The following is a 21,175-nucleotide window of genomic DNA, read 5'->3' as shown; positions in this document are numbered from 1 at the left end:
CCTACAAGAGCCGTAGCTGCAGCGTCCCCCCCCCCCCCTCTCTCTCTCTCTCTCTCTCTCTCTCTCTCTCTCTCTCTCTCTCTCTCTCTCTCTCTCTCTCTCTCTCTCTCTCTCTCTCTCTCTCTCTCTCTCTCTCTCTCTCTCTCTCTCTCTCTCTCTCTCTCTCTCTCTCTCTCTCTCTCTCTCTCTCTCTCTCTCTCACACCGAGGCTTCTCTTGAGGGCGGGGCGGTGTGCTGGCGAGGCAGCTGGAGGGAGGAGACTGAAGCAAAATGCAGACACTAAACGGTGGTGAGACGGTGTAGCATCCATTCCACGTCCCCCATCAACGCTATAGATTAATGGGAATTTGTTTGTTGTTTTCAGGACCCAAAGCTGTAATAAGCGTTTACTCCACTCTAACTTATAGTATTAGTAGCCCATAGAAGTAGTAGTAGTAAAGCATAGTCATTTGGAAAGTTATGAAACCATCGGTTAACCCTCTGGTTAACCATCATATAATGATTGATGGTTAACCAGAGATACCTAAACATACATGTTTTATTTGTAAATGACTCTATAACAAGCAATTTAAAGGCTTAGGCCTATCCTATCCTGCCATAGTCATTCTCAATCCCTTCCGTCTTCTTTTTTTCCACACTTTCCCCACAAATCATCCTATGTTACTTGTAAAAGGCTCAAATGTGATTCCTGAAGGATAGAGGAAATTCATTTCCAAGCTGTCATTAAGGCGATACGATATGCCAACTATAATTCAGGGCCAAATAGACCTGCAGCGAATAGCAGCTCTCCTATTAAGACATGTCATCAGCCATTTGTAATGCAATATGTCACAGGCCATCCCGCCAAGTTACACATTTTTGATAAAGTCACTATGACTATTATCATTATGACTGCAATTTTTCTGTTCTTCAGGGGTTTTTTTACGAATAAAGACTTCCCACTTCTAGCGTGACTGTTCACAGCTTCAGGCCAATGTACTTCTTCATACTACAGCTGTAATGGAGCCAATGCAGTTTGCATACTGCTGTGTAGTGCAGCACAAGAGATAGTACTCTACAATACATGTATTATGGTCACGTGATGCCGAGAAGAAGCCCAACATTGGATGTCTCTCTCACCGCCCATGTGGAGGATCTGAGAGAATTAGGTCAGCAGCGAGCGTCGGCAGGGTTTGTTCCAACTCTCCCTGAACCCCGCTTCTTGTTGTCCATGTTCTGCTCCTGATGCCAGGGTGGTTGGGGAGGCAGGGCAAAACGTGGAGACTCTCAGCATTTTGCCCTCTACATATTTCATGGCCTGCTTTCTCGCCCCATGGTGCACACTTTTCCCTGGATATTCCGATGTGTTACTTGGTGCTCGAGAAACCATGAGATTACTGTTGAAGCCGTTTACTTTTTTCTGCTGTACCCAGTTCATTTTCTCTGCAACCTTTATCGTTTTTTTCTTATTGTGAACCAGTGATGATGACGTCTATGACGGTACATCATATATTTTAATATGAATACATTTTGAACATTTTGATGTTTGACAACGCACAAGTTAAACAGGTCTAATTTAAAACCAAATGTTGTTTATAACATTAATAGATACAAACTAATTATCCCAGTTGATGGCAGACAAATATTGAATGCCCTTTCAAGGATGGATCTCTTTCACACACACACACACACACACACACACACACACACACACACACACAAACACGCAGGCATACACGCACAGGCACACGCATGCATACAGCCACCCAAACACGCACACAGTTTGTCGCATGCACAACATTGCAAATGAATGGTGGTGAACAGTGCCCGCCATGTCAGAACCAAACCATTTAGCTAAAGGCCTTCAAACGAGCAGGGCTACAAGAACGGCCCTCGTTATCGACCACTCTGCCTCCTGTTTCCCAAATTGACGGCAATCACGGTTGCTTGTTATTTAGGTGTCATGACCGCAGTGCTCATGAACATGTGCTTTGATGAGCGCCGTGAAGCATTAGGCTTCCCCTTTCACCGTGAAACACTGTGAGAGTGGGAAGCTTTTTGCCTCCCCTCCCAGGGTGGCCCAGTGTTTTCCATGCCTGCTCGTCGATACCATAATGTGTCCGTAATGCGCCTCATGCTGTCAGAGTGCTCATCCCATCTCTGCTCTCATTTCTTAGTTCCGACCAAACCTCGGTTCGGTTCATTCATTATCCGTGCTGTTTTTGATCAGCCACCAGCGACCCACCTCCTCAAAAGCATAGAGAAATCCCAACTGGCCAGATCTATGATTATGATGGTTTCAGTTGTTCTGAGAAGAAACTACTGTATGAGAATAGACATTGACTCTGTCCCGGTGTACATATGAGTATTGTCCTCAGGTTTTGTCTGTCTATAGGCTACATGCCATGCCACTCATAATCACTACAGACGTGATTGTAGTGTTCAGAGCAATCACAGTCTTCTGAGCAATTGCACTAAATAAGGTATAATAGTGTTATCAGGTCAGACAAGGGAACATTTGAAAAGATTGAACGTGTATGTAGATTCCAAAAATATACGGGAGCCATGGGCACTTGAAATGCACCCTGTGAGTAGCAGACATGCAAATTGGACAGTTGCAAATGACACTTGGTCTGTCTCTTGGGCGGTTACATGCGCAAATGAGGCCACTTATGGGCCTCAGAAGAATTCAAAGGAGTCTGGGATAGAGACCCCGCTAAAGGGCTCTCAGGGACTTATCTCCCGGGGACACAAGATAAAGCCTTAGTCATTTGGTAACGACACATTAGCTAGACAAACTGCAATAAGTATTCCAGACCTCAAGAACATTGAGATAAGAACAAGAACGAGAAATAAGAAGGCCAAATATTTTTTCGAGAGATAAATTGGGGGCTCTTTGTAAGGTTCTTCTTTCACTAAATATTTATAGTAGAATATACAGACGTGGTTATACCTGCTGCGGTTATGGTGTGGGGTCAAATCCCACCTAGGGGCCTATGAACCCACAGTCGAAGAAGGCAGCTCATAGAGAGCAATCTTTCAACAATAAAGAATACTAAATTGATTACCAGCGGTCCTCCCCGGCACAAGGATATCACCCATATTATTTTATTATGACATTTTATGGAGAGTAAAATTGCAACATTACACCTGCCAAATAATAAATAAACCTAGTATCTCAGGAAAACGTATTACATATATATTTTTAATATTGCTTAAAGTACCCCACAGAACGTTGAGACAAAGGTTCATTCTAAGGAGACATAAAGGGTTTATATTGGTTGGAACAAAATGCTTTTCATATAAGTTAATCGACCCAGTGCGGCATCTAAAATATATAGCCTATTGCTGATAGCCTATTTATAGGAGGCAGGCGAGAATCCACAGGGCGGATTCAGGCCAAATATTTTCATCTTCATTTTCCCATATATAGATAGTTTTTGATTTATTGTTTTGGTTATTTTAGGAATTATATTATTCTTTCAATCCTGTAGATGGTTTTTGAAATCCCATTCGAAATTTCCCTGAACCTTGCATTGTATGGACTTTTTCTCACCATCATCACTTCTATTTTATTTCACAATAAAGATTTGTCTTTTATTCTCCAGTGATGCAAACAACAAATACATTTTTAATACATTGTATGAAAATCGTGTGAAAGTATGCAAGTAAGTATTTAACAATAGAATATGATATTTTTAATAGATTAATCTAAGAATTAACTCTTGAAAGGAACTTGTAGTCTTGTCAGCATGGTTAATATTCAAGCAGTGTTGATGGACCTCGGCATATGCAAAACGTACACTTCAGAAAAGGGCTTTTGTGACGCTCTGCAATCCAGTCTGCCAGCTTTGATTATGGCACAGCATGCCATAATGGTATGGCTGTTTAGAAAGATGTAGAGATAGCAATGCAAATGACAGCACAAGTCGTTCTGCCAAAAATATGACTTCCTCTTTATATTCTTTTTGAATGTGCGTAAATTTGGAGTAGTAAAAAAAACATTGCGTGGATGATGGGTCATTGCATCATCAAAGATGATCTTAAAAGGATTTTGGCCATAGTAATACCATTAAATATTAACAGCTTTGATATAAAGAAGCTAAGCTGAAGGACTTGGAGAATGAGTCATATTTGTGCAATGTTATAGATCTACAAACGTTCAATCTCCTGCATTTATATGTGTAGTCTCAATGGGTAAGTGTGCACGCTAAATGCCTGTTGTAGTCCAGTATCAACCACCGATAACTCTGATCCAGATCCAGCTTTTACTGAGTCACTCACAATGCATATACAAATGACAACGTAGCATTTGCAATGCTCTTGCGGACACGAACAGCAACAGCAAAGTGGATAAATCACTCTATGCTGGAAACATCATGAAGACTGACTGAGAGTGCCACCCATATAATCAGAGAGAGAGAGCCAGAGAGAGAGAGAGGAAACTACTAATATATTCTGTTTACTTTAGTATTCTGTTTACTCCTCATTCAATTCATGCAAAAGGTTTATCAGATGGGAACGCAGAAAGGGACCATAGGGCTGAAGTCATGGAGGTGGAGTATACAGCTAACTGAATCAAGTGAACCAGGGAGTGGTGAATAAGCACTGTTTACCCAACTGCAACAGGGAAAGTCTCTCAAGTCCTGATCTGCAGTCTTGCAAAGCTGTAATGAACAGTTCCAGTTCTCTTCCATCCCCAAGTGATTTCATACTGACTGAGGCACACACAACACCCCAATTTGGAATACACTCCAGGTCACTGATTTTAGTAGACCAGGGAAATTTAAAACAACTGCTGCCAGAGGAAATGTGTTTGTTTGCATAGAAGACACACTTGTCACGCAAATTATTGGTTTCTCTCAGTTGAACACGATGAACGATGATCTTCAGGGATCAGCATTTCATGAATAAAATGCAAGGTTGCCCTCTGTTGGCAGCATTTAGAAATCACACTTAAAATGAGTGACGATTATCAACATTTTAAATGTAAGCACTTTATTGATATACGCATGACTTCATGATTTGGTAATTCAATAAATAATATTAGACCACTTTGATGGCTTCTAGATCTATACAACTTTTGTACGATAGAGTGAGTGTATTAAAATGCTGACATTGGCTAATCTCTGCTGTATTTTCGTTAATTGTACACAGGGTGGCGCTGGAGAGTTCAAAGGCCGATACTTAACACATGCAAGAATAGCCATCCGTTCAGGGATAACTGAGAACGTTAGGTTTTAATCGTGTGGGAATGTGAAAATAGTTTTTCTATTTAGTAAGGTATACAGTCCATCCCCTTAGCGAATCTCAAATAGTCCACTTCTTTCAGTGCCAAAAGTGCCCAAAATAGTGATGAAATGTTTGTAAATGTAACATTAACATAATTATGACATAATTATCATTATTTATAAACTTCCGTTATTACTAGGCCTAATTGATAGGTAGGCCTATAATTTGCAAATATTGACCGAGCCTAAATGCCACCCACAGAAAATAACATAGAAATATAAAAATAGAAAACCATATATGAGTAGAACAGATTTTACCCAACAAGTGTTGGTTAATCAGATGGACAGTGGCCAACATTGTTTGCTAGTTAGTTTGCGAGTTAAGATGAGGTAGGGCAACAGATGAGTCACATGGAGACGATTTCCGTCTTCGTCTTGACATTGAACACTCATTGCCATTGAATGTTTGAAATGCGAGTCCTAAGAATACATTCACTATAAGAATATTTAAACAATTTGCTGAAAATAAATGTGGACATTCCAGCAGATAGATGTGCGGATATACATTATTGTAGGCATATTGTTGGATAGTGTCAATACAAAAATATCTTATGTAGACAGCAGCCTAATTAAGTAGTACAACTTATACGTTTCCGGTTTTATATATTTAAAATTGACTCTGAGAAAGGCCTACTATTTAATGGTATGTCTGCCTTTCCCATTTGGCCAAGAAGCCTGTCTCTGTATGTCTGCAGACCCGAGCCAAGCAAGTAGGAGGGACTACTGGCGCTTTTGCAATTGGCAGGACACCGTAAAGTGGGAGGGACTTTGGCAGAGGAAAAAAAAAAATCCTTAGCCTATCCTTTACTCATTCCTCTACTTTGTCACTGCATTACAGAGGCCGTTTTGCTGAGATCAAACTGATTCCCATCAAACATGTGTAACCCCATTCCCATAGGGCTAATCCCAAAGCAGCATATACATACCATAAAGTTAAATATAGCATTTTGTTTGGCAGGTTCCATTGGTACCATTGTCTCAGAATGTATGTAATCCCCCTACTCCAACTTTGTTATGGAGCAAACACAGGCCATTATTAGCTTCATGTACCAATCAGCTTTAATACAAATATAAGCTTACTATTTTCATCGTTCATGTCATTATTTCTAAAGGGTCTGTGTTTCAGTCCTTTGGAATAGGATGGAAGAGAAGAGGAGAGCATCAGTTATTAACGCCAACATTTACATTTTAGAAGACTTGAGTTTTAAAGAGTGTAAATAGAAGATGTTCTTCTTGACCCAAAATTCTTAAAACACGTCATTATTAACGGATAATAAACAGACGCAAACCAATACCCTTCTTATCCCACGACATCTGGATATTTCCACTCGCACTGTAAAAAATATACCTCAGCTATAATTCACCCAATCATTTCAATTAAGTGTTGTGCTCTGTTAGTGTCTGAATTGCATGTTCCCTTCTGACTTTGGGGACAGGGTCACTTTTGACGAATAGTGTTGGCCTATCGCAGGACTTAGACCTCTTCTCATCATAAAAAGTAATTTTAGTGACTGATTGACCATATTTATTGATTTTGGCCAACCATCCAAGAAAATATTTGACTAGGCACAACCCAGGCACAACCCCGGCGTGTGTAGGTGTAACCTAATTAAGCAGCAGAGGCCATTAAACAATTATGAAGTTCAGCTTAATGATGAACACGTGTGATATATGTAAGCCGAACGTCATTGCTCTTTTCCTTTCTCTTCTAATAAACCTGTAAGTTAAGTGGTAAGTTAACGTATTAACTAGCAAGAGAGCTCAGAAGAGGAAATACACATTTGACAAGCTAGTTTAACCTGATTTATATCACAAATATAGTTCTGCTTTCTACTAGTGTAAATCAATGAGTCCATGGCCAATGTTTGCATTGCATGTTTGTGTTAAGGTGTGTTCACACACACACACACACACACACACACACACATGCACACACACACACGCTTAACTGCATTCTCAACTGTAATTGAATCAATGGATTTGACTCGATATGTCATTACAATCTTACTAATGTATAACAAGTAAATGTGTTTCATTCTATCTCAAAGCTGCTTATAATTCCCAACAAAGAACATTCACAAGACATTAAAATGAACGGCCAGGATCCCTCACCTCACCCCAACTGAAAATCGTCCACATGAATGCCTTTCGGTGGAGGAAGCAATCATCTGCGGTCATATTCTCTGTCTCCATGGAAACCTTGAGCAGCAGAAGGTGGGATAGGCCTATGGGGGAGCACGTCCGCTCAAGGGGGGTGTGGCCTCAACAGAGTCCATGTGGCTCTCTGGGATGAAACAATGGCAGGAAGAGCATGGGATGTTTTATTTGCCCACTGCCTGCCTGCCCTCTCTCTCACTCTCTCTCTCTATCTCTCTCTCTCACTCTCTCTATCTCTCTCTCTCTCCCTCTCTCTCTCTCACTCTCTCTCTCTCTCTCTCTCTCATGCTATGCTCCTTTTCTTTATGTATTAATCTCTTTCTCTATGTTCCCCTTTCTCTGTCTCTCGCTCTTTCTCTCTCACACAGACAGACAGACAGACACACACACACACACACACACACACACACACACACACACACACACAACCTAGACACACTCACACATATCTGGTATGAAGTGTATTTGACAGAGAGAGAGAGAGAGAGAGAGAGAGAGAGAGAGAGAGAGAGAGAGAGAGAGAGAGAGCGTGTGAGAGAGAGAGCTAATCAGACAATGAAAACAAAAACAGGATGTGACAGAGTGTTATCTGTCCAAGGAATTGTCTCTTCTCTACCTTCCCTCCACACTGTGGACACTGATGGCCTCTCATATATGTGCCAGTTGGCAACCAGTTTGATTGTCTGTTGAGCACACAGCTAAGCAGGAATGTACATGTAAAACATGTACAGAAACATGTTTATTTGGGAATATATGTGGTAACATTATACATATGAACAATACAAACGTATTAAGGACAAGCCCCCACCATATATATATATATGGTGGGGGCTTGTCTATATATATATATATATATATGTGTGTGTGTGTGTGTGTGTGTGTGTGTGTGTGTGTGTGTGTGTGTGTGTGTGTGTGTGTGTGTGTGTGTGTGGGTGCGAGTGGGTGCGAGCGTGCGTGCGTGCGAGTGGGTGCGAGCGTGCGTGCGCATGTATGCTTTCCCCTAACCGAATTGTATACCTTATCCTCCTACCTTCAACGCTACCTGAGTAGCGCGGCAACGCACAATAAAGGCCATGCCGCCAACAGCATGACAGCGCCCTGGCGTGTCGTATGGCGGTGTGTGATGCTCGGCGCCATGACGTCAGCAGCTCCAAGGTGAGGATAACGTAGATGGCACTACAGCCTACTACAGCCGCGGCTTTAACCCCGAGCAGGACAAGCCCTCACCGACCATCTGTCTGTTGTCACTTTGCATCGCGCTAACCTGTTAGCTACTGCTCCAGAGTCAGCTTCGTGCTCGGGGGGATCCTCCTGTTCACCGCGGGGACCTCGCGCCTCTGGGGGCTCGATGCTATTTCCCCAGGTAAGGTCGCGCGCAGCGGATTCCTTTGTGTTCAGCCATTCATTTATTGGGCGGTGTGTAAATAAAAGGGGCATTAGCAATGCATGTTTGCAGATTACGAATGTGTGCGCTCGCTTGCAACAGTGATATTATTATTATTGGGCCTGCCTGCCATTTATTTTACTTGATACGTTTGTATTGTTCATTTTCGAGTAGGAAAGCGTTTTGGGTTGCTAGGGTATTAGCAGCGGTTGCTATGGTCTGCTGCTGTCTGCACTCTGCAGAGCACATCTACTGAATCTGAAGAGCCTGTTTTTTGGGCTGCAGTTAACAGCACTGCCGTTATAAAAGGCTTCATTGGGAGATTAGAGATGACGTCAATTTTGGAAACCTGTCTGTTAATTACATTTAATTCACTTTTGTAAATGTTTAATGGCCTGAAGTGTAGGCCTATTGTGATATGGTGAAATATTGAGACACCTGCTGACAGGGTTCGACCAAGTGGCCTAGGTAGCTGCTCTTTGTTTTATCTATTTTTACTCCATATCGCGGATTGCAGAAGATTTATATTGCTAGCAGCAATAATTGTAGGCTACAATTGACCGGTTCTTTGACATGATGATCTGTGGGCATTTGTAATTCTTAAGTGTCAACTATGATTGATTGGTGAGAGTGGCACGCATGTTTGAGTGTGTTCTCAGAAACAGGTTTATGCCCAGTGCATAACCTGTCACATAAATCAGTTGTTGAATGTTTCTGAATGGCATAGTCATAAGAGGTATCTTGGTTCTGAACGTGAGGGTTAGCACGTGTAGCGATAATAGTATGTAACACAGGCTTTTTATGCCCTACTTTCTGAAAGTTTGTTGTGGTATGGCTGTACTAATTCCATTCCATCACAACAAACTCTGGCCACAATTAATTGCAGCATCAGTCCTCAGGTGATTGCTATAGTTATAGTTATAAAGTGTTGAAATTGTTTTGATTTGCTGTTATGTAACACATACATTACACCCATACTTATATGAAGTCTGCCAGTGAGGCTGCTGTGACCAAAAAATTAATAATAGAAAATTGACTCTAACAAGCAGCTTTAAAATAGCAACAGTTTGGTGTGTTTGTTCATTTGAAAGCTAAAAGATTTTAACAGACACATGCCATGATTCATAAGATCACTAGAATGGGAATTGAGGCTAGTCACATCCAACTTGCTTCCATCGTCCAGTCTCCTGCTCTTCTATGGGGTACAGCCGATATAAATTATCAATTGTAAGCTACACTTGTTGAAGCTCATTGTATGTTGTTTTGTCCAAACATTGAGGTATATCAACATGCAAAAAATAACTTTCAATTAAGCCATTGATGCCTTGGACATTGTTTTTTTGAGCCATTGATGCCTTGGACATTGTTTTTTTGCGTTTAGCCATAGTCAAAGAAGTGAAACAGTTATGCCTCAAATAGAGTGTTTTTTTTTTATTTTACCTTGAAAATTAAAAATAAAACCACTGATCTAAATGGCTTAACTGCCATATTCTTCTCCTCTGTATCTTGCCAAGAAGGGGATAAGTATGCCAAGAGGTCAAGAAGGACGTCAAGAGCCAACTGGCATCATGTTCTCCACTCTTCCCTGGACTAAATGGGGAATTGAGGAAGAGAGTGAGAGAGTGAGTGTGAGAGAGAGAGAGAGAGAGAGAGAGAGAGAGAGAGAGAGAGAGAGAGAGAGAGAGAGAGAGAGAGAGAGAGAGAGAGAGAGGGGGGGGGGGGGGGCACTAGGGGACATGCTATGATTTACTGAAGGATAAAATACATCTGGATTGCAGGACAATAGCAGAGGTTTGTCAGTACTGTGAGAATGTGAGGATTGCTGATTGCTGAGCAGATAGAGTGAGGCCATCTTGATCAGAGATGCCTACAGGTGAACTGCGGCCCAACAACAGAGTGATAGTGAATAACTTGCTTGGTTAAGATGAGAAGAGCGGAGGAAATACTGAAGAATGACTAATGAGCCTGAGGAATGGTGTAGACTAAAGGCATGAGCCTGAGTGTTCTAGTCCTGCTGTCTCCCTAATCCGTATTGATCTGGCTATGGATGAACCAAGAGGTGGGTGGGGCACTGGACACCATGCTAAAGCATTAGCATGCACTCTGCTCTTTCATAAGTATCATTCTAATGCCCTCATTGCCCCTCGAAAGACAGTTTGATGCCCCCGTAATGGTTTGCCATCATGTTTTACGGTGATTATGAATACAATCACATGTCTGCTTATTATTGTAATTAAAGCTGTAAATATCAGCGTGGGGAATATTTAAGCTCTAATGCCCTGATTACTCCATACATTGAATACTACTTACCCACATCCATATTATGTAAATGAATTAGGGTAATTACAAAAAGTATTGTTGAAAAAAACAAAACATGGATATGTTAAATGCCACCATAATACATCAAATATTTTGTATATCCTGTCCTTGTGATATGAATGTCTGTTAGTAGTGTAAGTGTGTTCTCGTCAACAAAGTTCACAGCTTTGAATAGTCAAAAGTGTAGAAGATGATATAAACAGTCAATCCAAACTAGAACAATTCCTTAAAGCGCAAATGGCACCCCCAATTAATTTATGAATGTTTGAGGAAAGTATCAAGGAAATCGATGTAAAGACTATGTTAAGGGCTTGTGACGTTACATCACAATGACAGCCTCCACTTCAGAAGTATAAGATCAGGAATGTTATTGGTTGTAATGGTGTTTTGGTCATTGTTTAGTAACCGTCATTATGGCCAGACATTGTTGTGTTTGAAACTGCCAGAGCATTACTCATACGAGACATGGCCAAACAAAGATTGATTAGCCTAGGTTTTGGTATATCTGCATTATTTGGGATTTTACACTTCTATTACTCTCTGAAACTATCACAAAATGGCAGTTACGCCCACAAGAAATCCCATGATGCATCCTGATGTACAAGCATCAAAAGGGGAATAGTCTATGTGACATGCTATGACATCTTGACAGCTTATTGACAACCCCATGTCAGGGTGCCTATGTAGGTTTTCCACTGTGATTATGAATTAGAGCTCCTTTTATGGCCGGGAGAAGGATCGATATAACTCGTACACAGGATTGATTTAAGTTTTGCCTAAGATACGTTTTACTGCAGTGATTTCTCTCCATTTAAGCCTCAGGAATGTATTCTGCTCAAAGGTCGAACCGTTAATAACAAGCTTCTTCTGCATGTGACGTGTATGCTTGCGTATTGAGGAAATAATCATTCTTCCACATGACAAGCGGTACAGGCACATGGTCCACTAGGCCCTGGGTCCTTCCCATTGGCGGACATAAAGCTGAAGATGCAGCCTTCAGTGGTGGTTGTATTCATGCTGTAGTGCTCATACCAAACATTCCCTTTCCGTCATTTAGGCTACACGTTTGAAATGAAGGAAGGGGACATGGCGTTTTATCTAGATTACGAAGCAAACTCTATTTGCACGGGTTCTGGGATGGATTTCCTTTTCATTTAGTGTCTTTGGCTGGACATCATGAATTAAAGATGGGGCTTAAGAGAACTGTTCATGTGAGGAAGTTAAACCTGCTGTGTCGTGGCAGTGCTTCATGATACCGAAACTGGGATCTGGTTTCTCATTAGGTGTTATAAGCTTTATACACCATTGGCTAAATCTGATGGACATCGCTGCTTGGTCAACCACAGTGTTGTAGTAATCCAGTGGAGAATCCAGATAATTCTATAATATACGTTTTACTCTTGAGAAGGTCTCATCGTACTGAGATCCTTTTAGGATCTGCAGTTGAAAACAACACGACACAGTGTCACATGACGTGATAGAACATAGGAAGTCTTGTGGGTCCTGTTATTCTAAGAAGATAAAAGGGTGGTGCTTGTGGTGGGTTGGTTGGTTTGAAGTTAATATCTTGGTGTCAGATGCAGAGTCGTAGTCTATAGCGTTTTACTGTTCCCCATCATCTGCTGGTAAAGAGACCACAGTACGACAGATGATCCCCTAAAGTTACTCATTGTGAAAACTGTGCAAACTGCGTCCTGTCATGTAGTCATAATGTGATGTTCTTTATGCCGCTGTTATTTGGTTTTGTGGGACGTCATATTTTGTTGTAGGATAAAGAAAATAGATACAACATGCGCAATTTCATTTTGTATTTTGTATTTTGTATTTTGTATTTTGTATTTTGTAAATCAGTTAATGAATGTATATCGTGTCGCATGACCAAATCGCCTGGCTGGCGAATGCAGCTGCTATCGCCCCCACCCTGCAGCTGTCGCAGGCTCATACCTCCTTGCCCTATGCCCCAACTCTCTGTCAGCCATCTAGCCAGTTGGCTTCTGACCCCCCCGCCCCCTCCTACACACAATCATACACACACACAAACACTTGCACACACACACACACACACACACACACACACACACCCTGCTGGCCCTCAGGCTCCCTTCCTGCCCCAGGATGCAACGCTACGCTGTGCCGTGACGCGTCAGCGGTGTCCTTGTTCAATGTGTTTGTGCGGGCCGAGGAGACTGCAAGGGAACCGCCTGTCGGACGGACGGAGCTAGCGTCCGCCGCTTCCTACTGGGCTGCACGGCGACAACTCCTCTCTTTATCGAGAGGCGGTGGTGGTCGTGGTGGTTAGAGGCGGTGGAGGTTGGTGGGGGGGGAGGGGGGGGACACAACAACAACGGCGGCAGGATGCCTTGGGGGAGAAGCGGACTGGTGGCCCGGCAGCTTCTCTTGGGCAGATCCAACAGCCGGGCCAAGAGCAGGTAGGATTAATCCCTGATTTGCTGGAGCTCTAGGCTGTGGGCTGCTGTTGCTGCTGCTGCTGCTGCTGCTGCTGCTGCTGCTGCTGGTGGGGGAAGGTGGTGGTGGTGGTGGGGGAAGGTGGTGGTGGTGGTGGTGCTGGTGGTGGTGCTGGTGGTCAGGGCTTTAGGTCCGAAGTCTGGGATCAGTGGGCTTTGTTGTTCAGTTTAATGATTATTTGTAAGAGATCAATGGTTCTAAACTTTTATATTTAAAATGTAAAAGTTGATTTATTCTAGGCCATTAGGCAGGGATTTTATGGTATCCAATTCCAGGACAAATATTTGGCCTTCATGCAAGGACATTTGAATATGCATCATACCTGCATGGTAATTCACTACTAGGAAATACTCTGCAAGTTAAGAGGCTTAAAGTGGAATTCTGACACAGGGATTAAAGATTGTTGCGTTCCAGCGTGGCTTTACCAGCGCTGGCCCAGTGGATTAGGCCTGTTCATGACCAGGGTGACTTGTGTTGTTATTCCCCATGAGGTAGAGTTTAATTAAAGACATGGCCTTCTCCTTCATTCTTTTCTGCCGGCCTTTGGTTTCCTGTTGATATTTTTTGCATTACTGTGCGTCCTATTCACGAGAACCAATCACACCACTGTGACATTTGCAGCCTCCATCGTTTGTAGCGCATTAACACAGGCGTTAACACGGGCCTTCTGGCAATTTAATGATTTTTGCAAGGCAAGGCAAGTTTTATAATTGTCACCTATAGTTTATAAGAAAATGTGGACAAAGGCCGAATCTGAAACATCCACATCCTCATTCTTCCTCCGACTGCAGAGGTAACACAATACCTTGCATGTATTTAGGTCATCCTGATCCTGGTGATTATTTGTTCTGGCTTGAAGCACACGTTATTTTTTGTTAACTTTTATATAACCTTTTCTTTAAGTCTATCCCATCGTGTGTGTTCTGTACTTGACTACTCTTACTCAGGACAGAGCCCTGGCATTAAAGCTCTTTTACTTAGCCTTTTGCTGCGATCAGTCAGACAGACTGAAATACAGGTCAGCATCTGGTTGTTTGGAAAAAAACGTTGCATGGTGGGATTCCAGTTAGGATTGCAGAGCAGCATTCAGATGGTGCTTAATGGAGTCTTGATACAGTCACAGTACCAACAGTATTGTTGACAAGCCTGTTTCACCAGAGCCTCTCTGTGGCCCTTTCTCTCGCTCTTTCTCTCTCTCGCTCGCTCTCTCACTCTCAATATTTCTCTCTCTTTCTCTCCCTCTTTCTCTTTCTCTCCCTCTCTCTCTCTCTCTCTCTCTCTCTCTCTCTCTCTCTCTCTCTCTCTCTCTCTCTCTCTCTCTCTTACTCACTCACTCACTCACTCACTCACTCACTCTCTCTTTCTCTATCTCTCTCTTTCTCTATCTCTCCCCTCTCTCTCTTTTTCTCTCTCTCTCTCCCTTTCTTTACTCTGTGTATTTTTCTCAACTCAACTTTCTTAACTGCTCACATGTCATACAACACGTGACTACCCAGGGATTGTAATAATAATTCCTGGGTTCAGGTATGAGGTATCACTAGGCCTTAAACCACAAGTATGTCCATGTAGCAAGTGGTTGCCCCACTCCTATTCCCATATATGGTGTGAATCAGTTTTGACTCCGTGGCCTGAACTGTAACAGAAAGTAGCAGTTGAGTCCATGTTTGGTTTGGAGTTTGCTTGTTAAAGTGTGGATTAGGCGACGAAAGATCATCCTTTGATCCCATCCGATGACGTCATTTTGTGTAACAGAATCTGCATTCTTCTCAAAAAAAGACTCATATACTTTGCTTGAGTAGATTCAAAACAGCTGTGTGAGGCCCACGTGTATAAAAAGGCCAGCGTCATGTAAGCCGTGCCTAATGCCTTTGGCCTGAAGAGGGTTGACAGTGCTGGGTCTCCATTAGGTTTCAACCAGTTGTGCATGGCAAACATGTCATTCATTTCCATATTTCACTGAACCCCATCCCCCCAGAGGTTGGGAGAGGGTGTGTGAGGCCTTTGAAGGCTAAGTTCAGTTGTAAGGGATACAGGATTTAAGAGGCATTCCATGCATTTTGAAGTTTACCTAGAAGTGAATGGCCCCACAACTCATTCAGGCTCCGGGTGTGTCATCTTCTGGCAGATAACACGGGAGGGGACAGGTATGAATGACGCATTAATGGCTCGCGGCCACACCCCCCACGTCCTCCCTCCTCCCCTTTTCTCTTTCCTCTTGCCCCACATTCCTGTCAGAGCTTTACTCCGCTGAAATGCGCGTCACACACTCACACACGGCGCTTAAGGGCCCCTGTTCAGAAGGAAACGACGACAACAAAAACCTCATCGGGTGTCAGTTGGTCTTCTGACCCCCCCGACACACACACACACGAAGCGCACACGTACGTGTGCACATACGTACTGAGGACCAGCAGAGGTATAGGAGGACCTATCTCGATACGGCAAGAGCACTGCAGCTGGACTATAGAGCCTCCAGCCTGCGTTGTCATGGCTAGTGGGGAAGCTGCGGTGGTGGCTCCCTCCACACACCTGTCTCTCAGCAGACTCAATCGGTTTCGGATGCGTGCGGGCCGCCGTCCGCGCTCGCCCAGGAAAGGCGTGAAGCCACGTAGCAGGTAGGAGCACAGGCTTTTACAGGGCTGCTGTTTGATTTGGATTGAAACTAGCCTTCTGTTGGTGCAGCAATTCTGTTTGGGAAGCAATTATTAGTAATTAGAAAGTCAAAGTGATTGGAATGTCATTCTCGGAATATGTTTTGCGTTGCTGCTGCATGAGTGAGGCAACCAAGTGTATAGATGTCCGTCCCCCCCCCCCCCCCCCCCCCCCTGTGATCAATAATCAATTTGATTGATCACACAGCTCTGTGGTCTGCGGAGGATTTGTGGTCAGCTGTCTACATGTTGTGTGACATAGAGCCATAGCTTATCAAGTGCAGAGTTTCTCAAAGTTTGGCATTACTTTGAGGAAAGGAAGAAAAAAAAAGTGTATTTTTTTGCAACAATGACTTCCGACTGTTTATGTGTGTAACTCCAAGCACTATATGTCGTAAGACATTCATAAATGATTGATCTTTATTCATATCTACATATTACACATAAACCTACTTTAACACCTGGGGCATGGAAGCACTTTTACAAACACCACATAATGCCTGCAGGGGTTTGAGACTGATTAGCTTTATTAGCTCCTTCCGTTGGTTCTGCTTTTTGGTTGTTGTCGGCAACGAGACTTGGAGAACTTCCTCATCCTTTATCCTTAAGGTCAAACGTGTTTGATGGGTTGAATTAATAATCTTTTCTTTAGTTTAAATTCCACACAAGGAGTGAATAGTGGCATGAATTGGTATTATGTGTAAAAAGATAACATGAGGGTTATTACTATTAATATTTGCAGTAATAGTTAGTAGTATTTGTATACTACCATCTAATGGAAATCGGTTATATACATCTAGTTTTCCAATCATTATTGGCTCATTTCTATTTACTTTAAAAACCGGCAGTTCTGCTTATGTACACTCTGGTTCCTGCTGCATCAGCCTGTTGTGCTGTTTACAAGAACAGCAGGCCTGGCCCTGGGCTTATTGTGGTCATGTCGAGCCTAATGGAGTCTCTACGCCCAGGTAGTCTCACAGGAGAGTGTTTCAGCTTGTCACAGCTTGGGGAGGCCAGATGTTGTACAAGAAAAAAATGTGTGTATGATGCTGTACCTATTGCTGGGTTATGTGCTATAGGCATATATGGCAATGTATTCCACACAGTGTTGGCCCACAGCAAACAATGAGGCTTGCAACGTCTTACTACAATGATACGATTTATTTAGCAATCAAAAACGACCAAAAAAAAATCTTGGGACGAACCCCCGTCTCAATTATCCCGTTGCAAACTTCCGCAAACATAGACGAGCCGACTATGAATTCGGGGGGTGTTTTGAGAAGGGGTGTGTCAGAGACTCAAGGAGCGAGCCTTAAAGATGCAGAATACAGAGACCACACAAACGCATCGAGGCAGATGTATAATGCAGACTCGTAAAATGTGACACGTCCACTTAGCAGAGCATCACTAAATCACATTGTCACGTCTTATGGCCGTAGCCTGACTAGGAGCCGCGGCTCCGCCGAGTCTGAGCGCGCTGTCCTCCGCTCGGCTCTATGCGTCTCTTTGTTTTTCCCTGGACAAGGACCACCCGAGCCACGGATGAAAGGCACTACCCGAGTTACCGCTTCAATGACGTTGGTTGTAGTAACACGAAAACGGCTTAGTTTAACGACTGTTTTAAGTCGGTTTACATTGTGCATGACATCGGACACGGCCGTTGCGCTATGCATTCTTCTTGTTTGCGGACTGTGAGGGCGTGTGTGACGCCCTTGGAAATAAAGCACGTTTACAGTAGCGCACTGCCCTCTAGTGGTTAGAGATGGTACTATTGCCTCCCGGCCGCATTTTTCACGAACAATAGACGCCCCCCTCTTTGTGTGCACAGTCGCCTTCTCCATTTCCCTCTCCGCGCATCATCCCTCCCTCCGTCCCACTCCTTTTGTCTCTCCTTCAACCTGGACTTGCCTTTTTTTTTTGCATTCAATCAGTCTGCGCCGGCCTCATCTACAGCCTTTTCTTCAGCGCTCAAGTGTGTATGTGTATGTTAGATTTAATTAGCCTCATTTCCTGTGCATGGGTTTGATATCATATTGAGTGTGTGTGTGTGTGTGTGTGATTACTCACGTTGCACATGTGTGTGTGTGGGCGTGTGTGTATGTGTGTGGTGTGTGTGTGTGTGTGTGTGTGTGTGTATTGTTCCCGACAGAGATCCCTGCCCCTCCGAGATGAACCGGGAGCCCTGGGCCAGCAGCACACAGGACCCGGCCGCCTCTGAACACACACTGCACCCGCGGGAGGAGAGCTCGTCGCCGTCGGCAACCAAGCAGCAGCAGCAGCAGCAGCAGCAGCAGGAGCAGCATCACGAGCTGCCGGACAAGCTGTGTCTGGACTCCTTCTGGAGCGAGGTGGAGACCATTCGCCAGGGGAGTGGCTACGAGGCGGAGCTGGAAGAGCGTGCCAGGCGGGACTCCAGACAGTCGGAAGGTGAGAGAGAGAAAGAGAGCGGGCGAGAGAGAGAGAGCGAGCGAGAGAGCGGAGCACCACCTGGTTGTTTGTGCTGTGTGTGTGTGTGTGTGTGTGTGTGTGTGTGTGTGTGTGTGTGTGTGTGTGTGTGTGTGCGATGGTCCTCCGTCCTGCACTTAGAGGTTAGCTGGCAGCATGTGGACCCGAGCTTGTCGTGGTGGAGGGCTCTGGACGGGGAGCGGGGACGGGGGAAGCCATGCGTGCGGATGGACAAGATTAGCCGCTGCCGCTGAAGTTGAATAATTTAGTCTGTTGATCGGTCCAGTGCAATAGTGTGCATTCACTCATATCACATGGAATACTATGTATTTCATGTGCGCGGCGTTTCTTCACTCACATACTAGAAATGCATACATACACAGACATCTTTTCTTAGTGTGTGTGATGGTATTAGGCTAGTTATTCACCAGTGGTATCTTGCCTTGTGTGCATACATTATACCATATCATTTATGAGTGTATGCTGTACTTTTTGTTGTGTGTGTGTGTGTGTATGCGTGTGTGTATGCATGCCCTGCTTTAATGTGCGCCCACAGTCGTCTCTGTTGCTGCCCATGACACCTTGAGACTACGTACGTGTCTGTGCATTTGTTTATTATATTTGTGGCTCTGTGCATACTTATAAATGCCTCTGTGTGGCGTGTGTGTGTGTGTGTGTGTGTGTGTGTGGGGGTCTCTGCGTGTGTGTGTGTGTGTGTGTGTGTCTCTGTGTCTCTGTATCTCTGTGTGTCTGTGTGCGTGTGTGTGTGTCTCTGTGTCTCTGTATCTCTGTGTGTCTGTGTGCGCGTGTGTGTGTGTGTGTGTCTCTGTGTCTCTGTGTGCGTGCGTGCGTGCGTGCGTGCGTGTGTCTCTGTGTCTCTGTGTGTGTGTGCGTGCGTGCGCGCGTGCGCGTGCTCCAGAGGGGGAGCAGGAGGAGCAGTGGCTGGCCGACGCGGGCCTGTCCAACCTGCTGGTGAGCGAGGGCGCGGCGGAGGATGTGGAGAACGCCGTGCTGCTGTCCACGCTGACGCGCACGCAGGCGGAGGCCGTCCAGCGCCGCCTCGACTCCTACACGCTGTCCCTCCGCAAGAGGAACAAGCCGCCGCCCCGGGACGTCCGGGACATCTTCAACTCGCCCATCAGCCAGGTACCCGCGCCTTCCGCCTCCCATGGAGGGCTTCACGGAGAGCTTGACGGAGGGGCTTCCCGGAGGGCGTTATACGGAGCTTCGTGAATAGCTTCAAGAAGAGCTTCGCGGAGCTTTCCCTTGTGGCGCTGTTCAGGTCGTTTCTTATAAGAGACAACCCTTGGAAGCTGTTTTTTTTTTTTCCCATCATTTGTTCCCTTGTTGTAACTTGTTGTGGGTACAGTGCGACAGAATCCATACCAGCCAGTCTGAACCGTATTCTTTATCGTGCCTCTTTTTCTTTTCCCTTTGTTGCATACATCTCACACGCTTCTAACGCTTTAGTTGATCATTTAAATGATTGAAATGTGTTGTGGTTCTTTGCAAGAACCTGCTTCGGCTGCAAGATAGTCAATTTAAACCCCTGCTATCTGACTGTTACGGGATGGCGTTATTACCGTCAGCGGCATCGCTAACTACAAACGGCTTACCGTCATAGTGCTCGATATCGGATGTAGGTCCCGTAATCTGGATCTAGACACAAGTGTAACACGCGTCTACCAAACACATTCAGCCCCTCAACATGCACACCTTTGTGTGTTTCGGGGATACCAGTTCAGGGATACCGTGGAGTCTATTCCCCTGGTGGTCAGCGATGTCATTTCAGTAGAACGACGACATTTAGCAGTCCATTCCCATGGTGGTGGTGGTCGTCAGGGCCCGGAGATGCTGTCACAGCCGACGTGTGTGTGTGTCTGTGTGTTTAGCCTCACCAAACACACTCATCTGTGGCCCCTGACTCACAGGGACAAAGAGGGCTTTCTGGTGTAAATGCCATGCTTTGTCCGGTCCGTCTGAGCAGCCCACTGAGGGAAGACACACCGTCCTCTTGATTGTTATCGGCACTACATCAATTGGGAAGGAGAGAATATGTCCTTTGATATCGATAAACTCTGACCTGTATCCCCAGTGGTCAAATAAAAAGGATGTTTGTCGTTACCATTTCAAACAGTACCTGGTTCACAGTTGTTTTGTGGTTTTTTTGATTCATGTTTGTTGTTGTTGCCCCTTATTTTCGGGGGGTTCCTGTGTTGTGTTAAGAATGTTTTTTTTTTTATTTGCGTACATTTTTTGATTTGTGCTCCTTCTCTAGACGTTTGGGTCCCAGCACGGTGAAGACCGAGCTCAAGACAACATGGCGTCCGTGGCCAAATCACCGCTGTCAGGTAAGAGCTCAGAGTAGACAGCCAAGGGAGGGACCGCCTCAGTGATGTCTCAGCCAATCAGAGGAACAGCAGATCAGATGTGCGGTGATTGGGATTGGCTAGAATGGACCGCTGTTAATCTTTGCCTGTCCA

At 44.3% G+C, this 21,175-nt stretch overlaps 1 protein-coding gene across 1 annotated transcript in view; it reads left to right on the top strand.

Annotated features, from left to right (window-relative positions):
* Positions 1 to 13,326: 13,326 nt before the first annotated feature.
* arhgap40 (Rho GTPase activating protein 40) overlaps positions 13,327 to 21,175 on the top strand; it is a 17,223-nt gene continuing 9,374 nt past the window's right edge. The window contains exons 1-4 of the mRNA XM_084464626.1: positions 13,327 to 13,559; positions 18,397 to 18,674; positions 19,612 to 19,838; positions 20,971 to 21,043. Coding sequence (XP_084320752.1) covers positions 13,486 to 13,559; positions 18,397 to 18,674; positions 19,612 to 19,838; positions 20,971 to 21,043 — 652 coding nt within the window. The 5' untranslated portion in view covers positions 13,327 to 13,485. The remainder of the gene's footprint in view (positions 13,560 to 18,396; positions 18,675 to 19,611; positions 19,839 to 20,970; positions 21,044 to 21,175) is intronic.

This window comes from Micromesistius poutassou, assembly GCF_964030765.1.
Source record: "Micromesistius poutassou genome assembly, chromosome: 2".
Lineage (NCBI taxonomy): Eukaryota > Metazoa > Chordata > Actinopteri > Gadiformes > Gadidae > Micromesistius > Micromesistius poutassou.
Note: the sequence above shows the minus strand (reverse complement) of the source record. Positions and strands in the feature narration are given on the sequence as shown.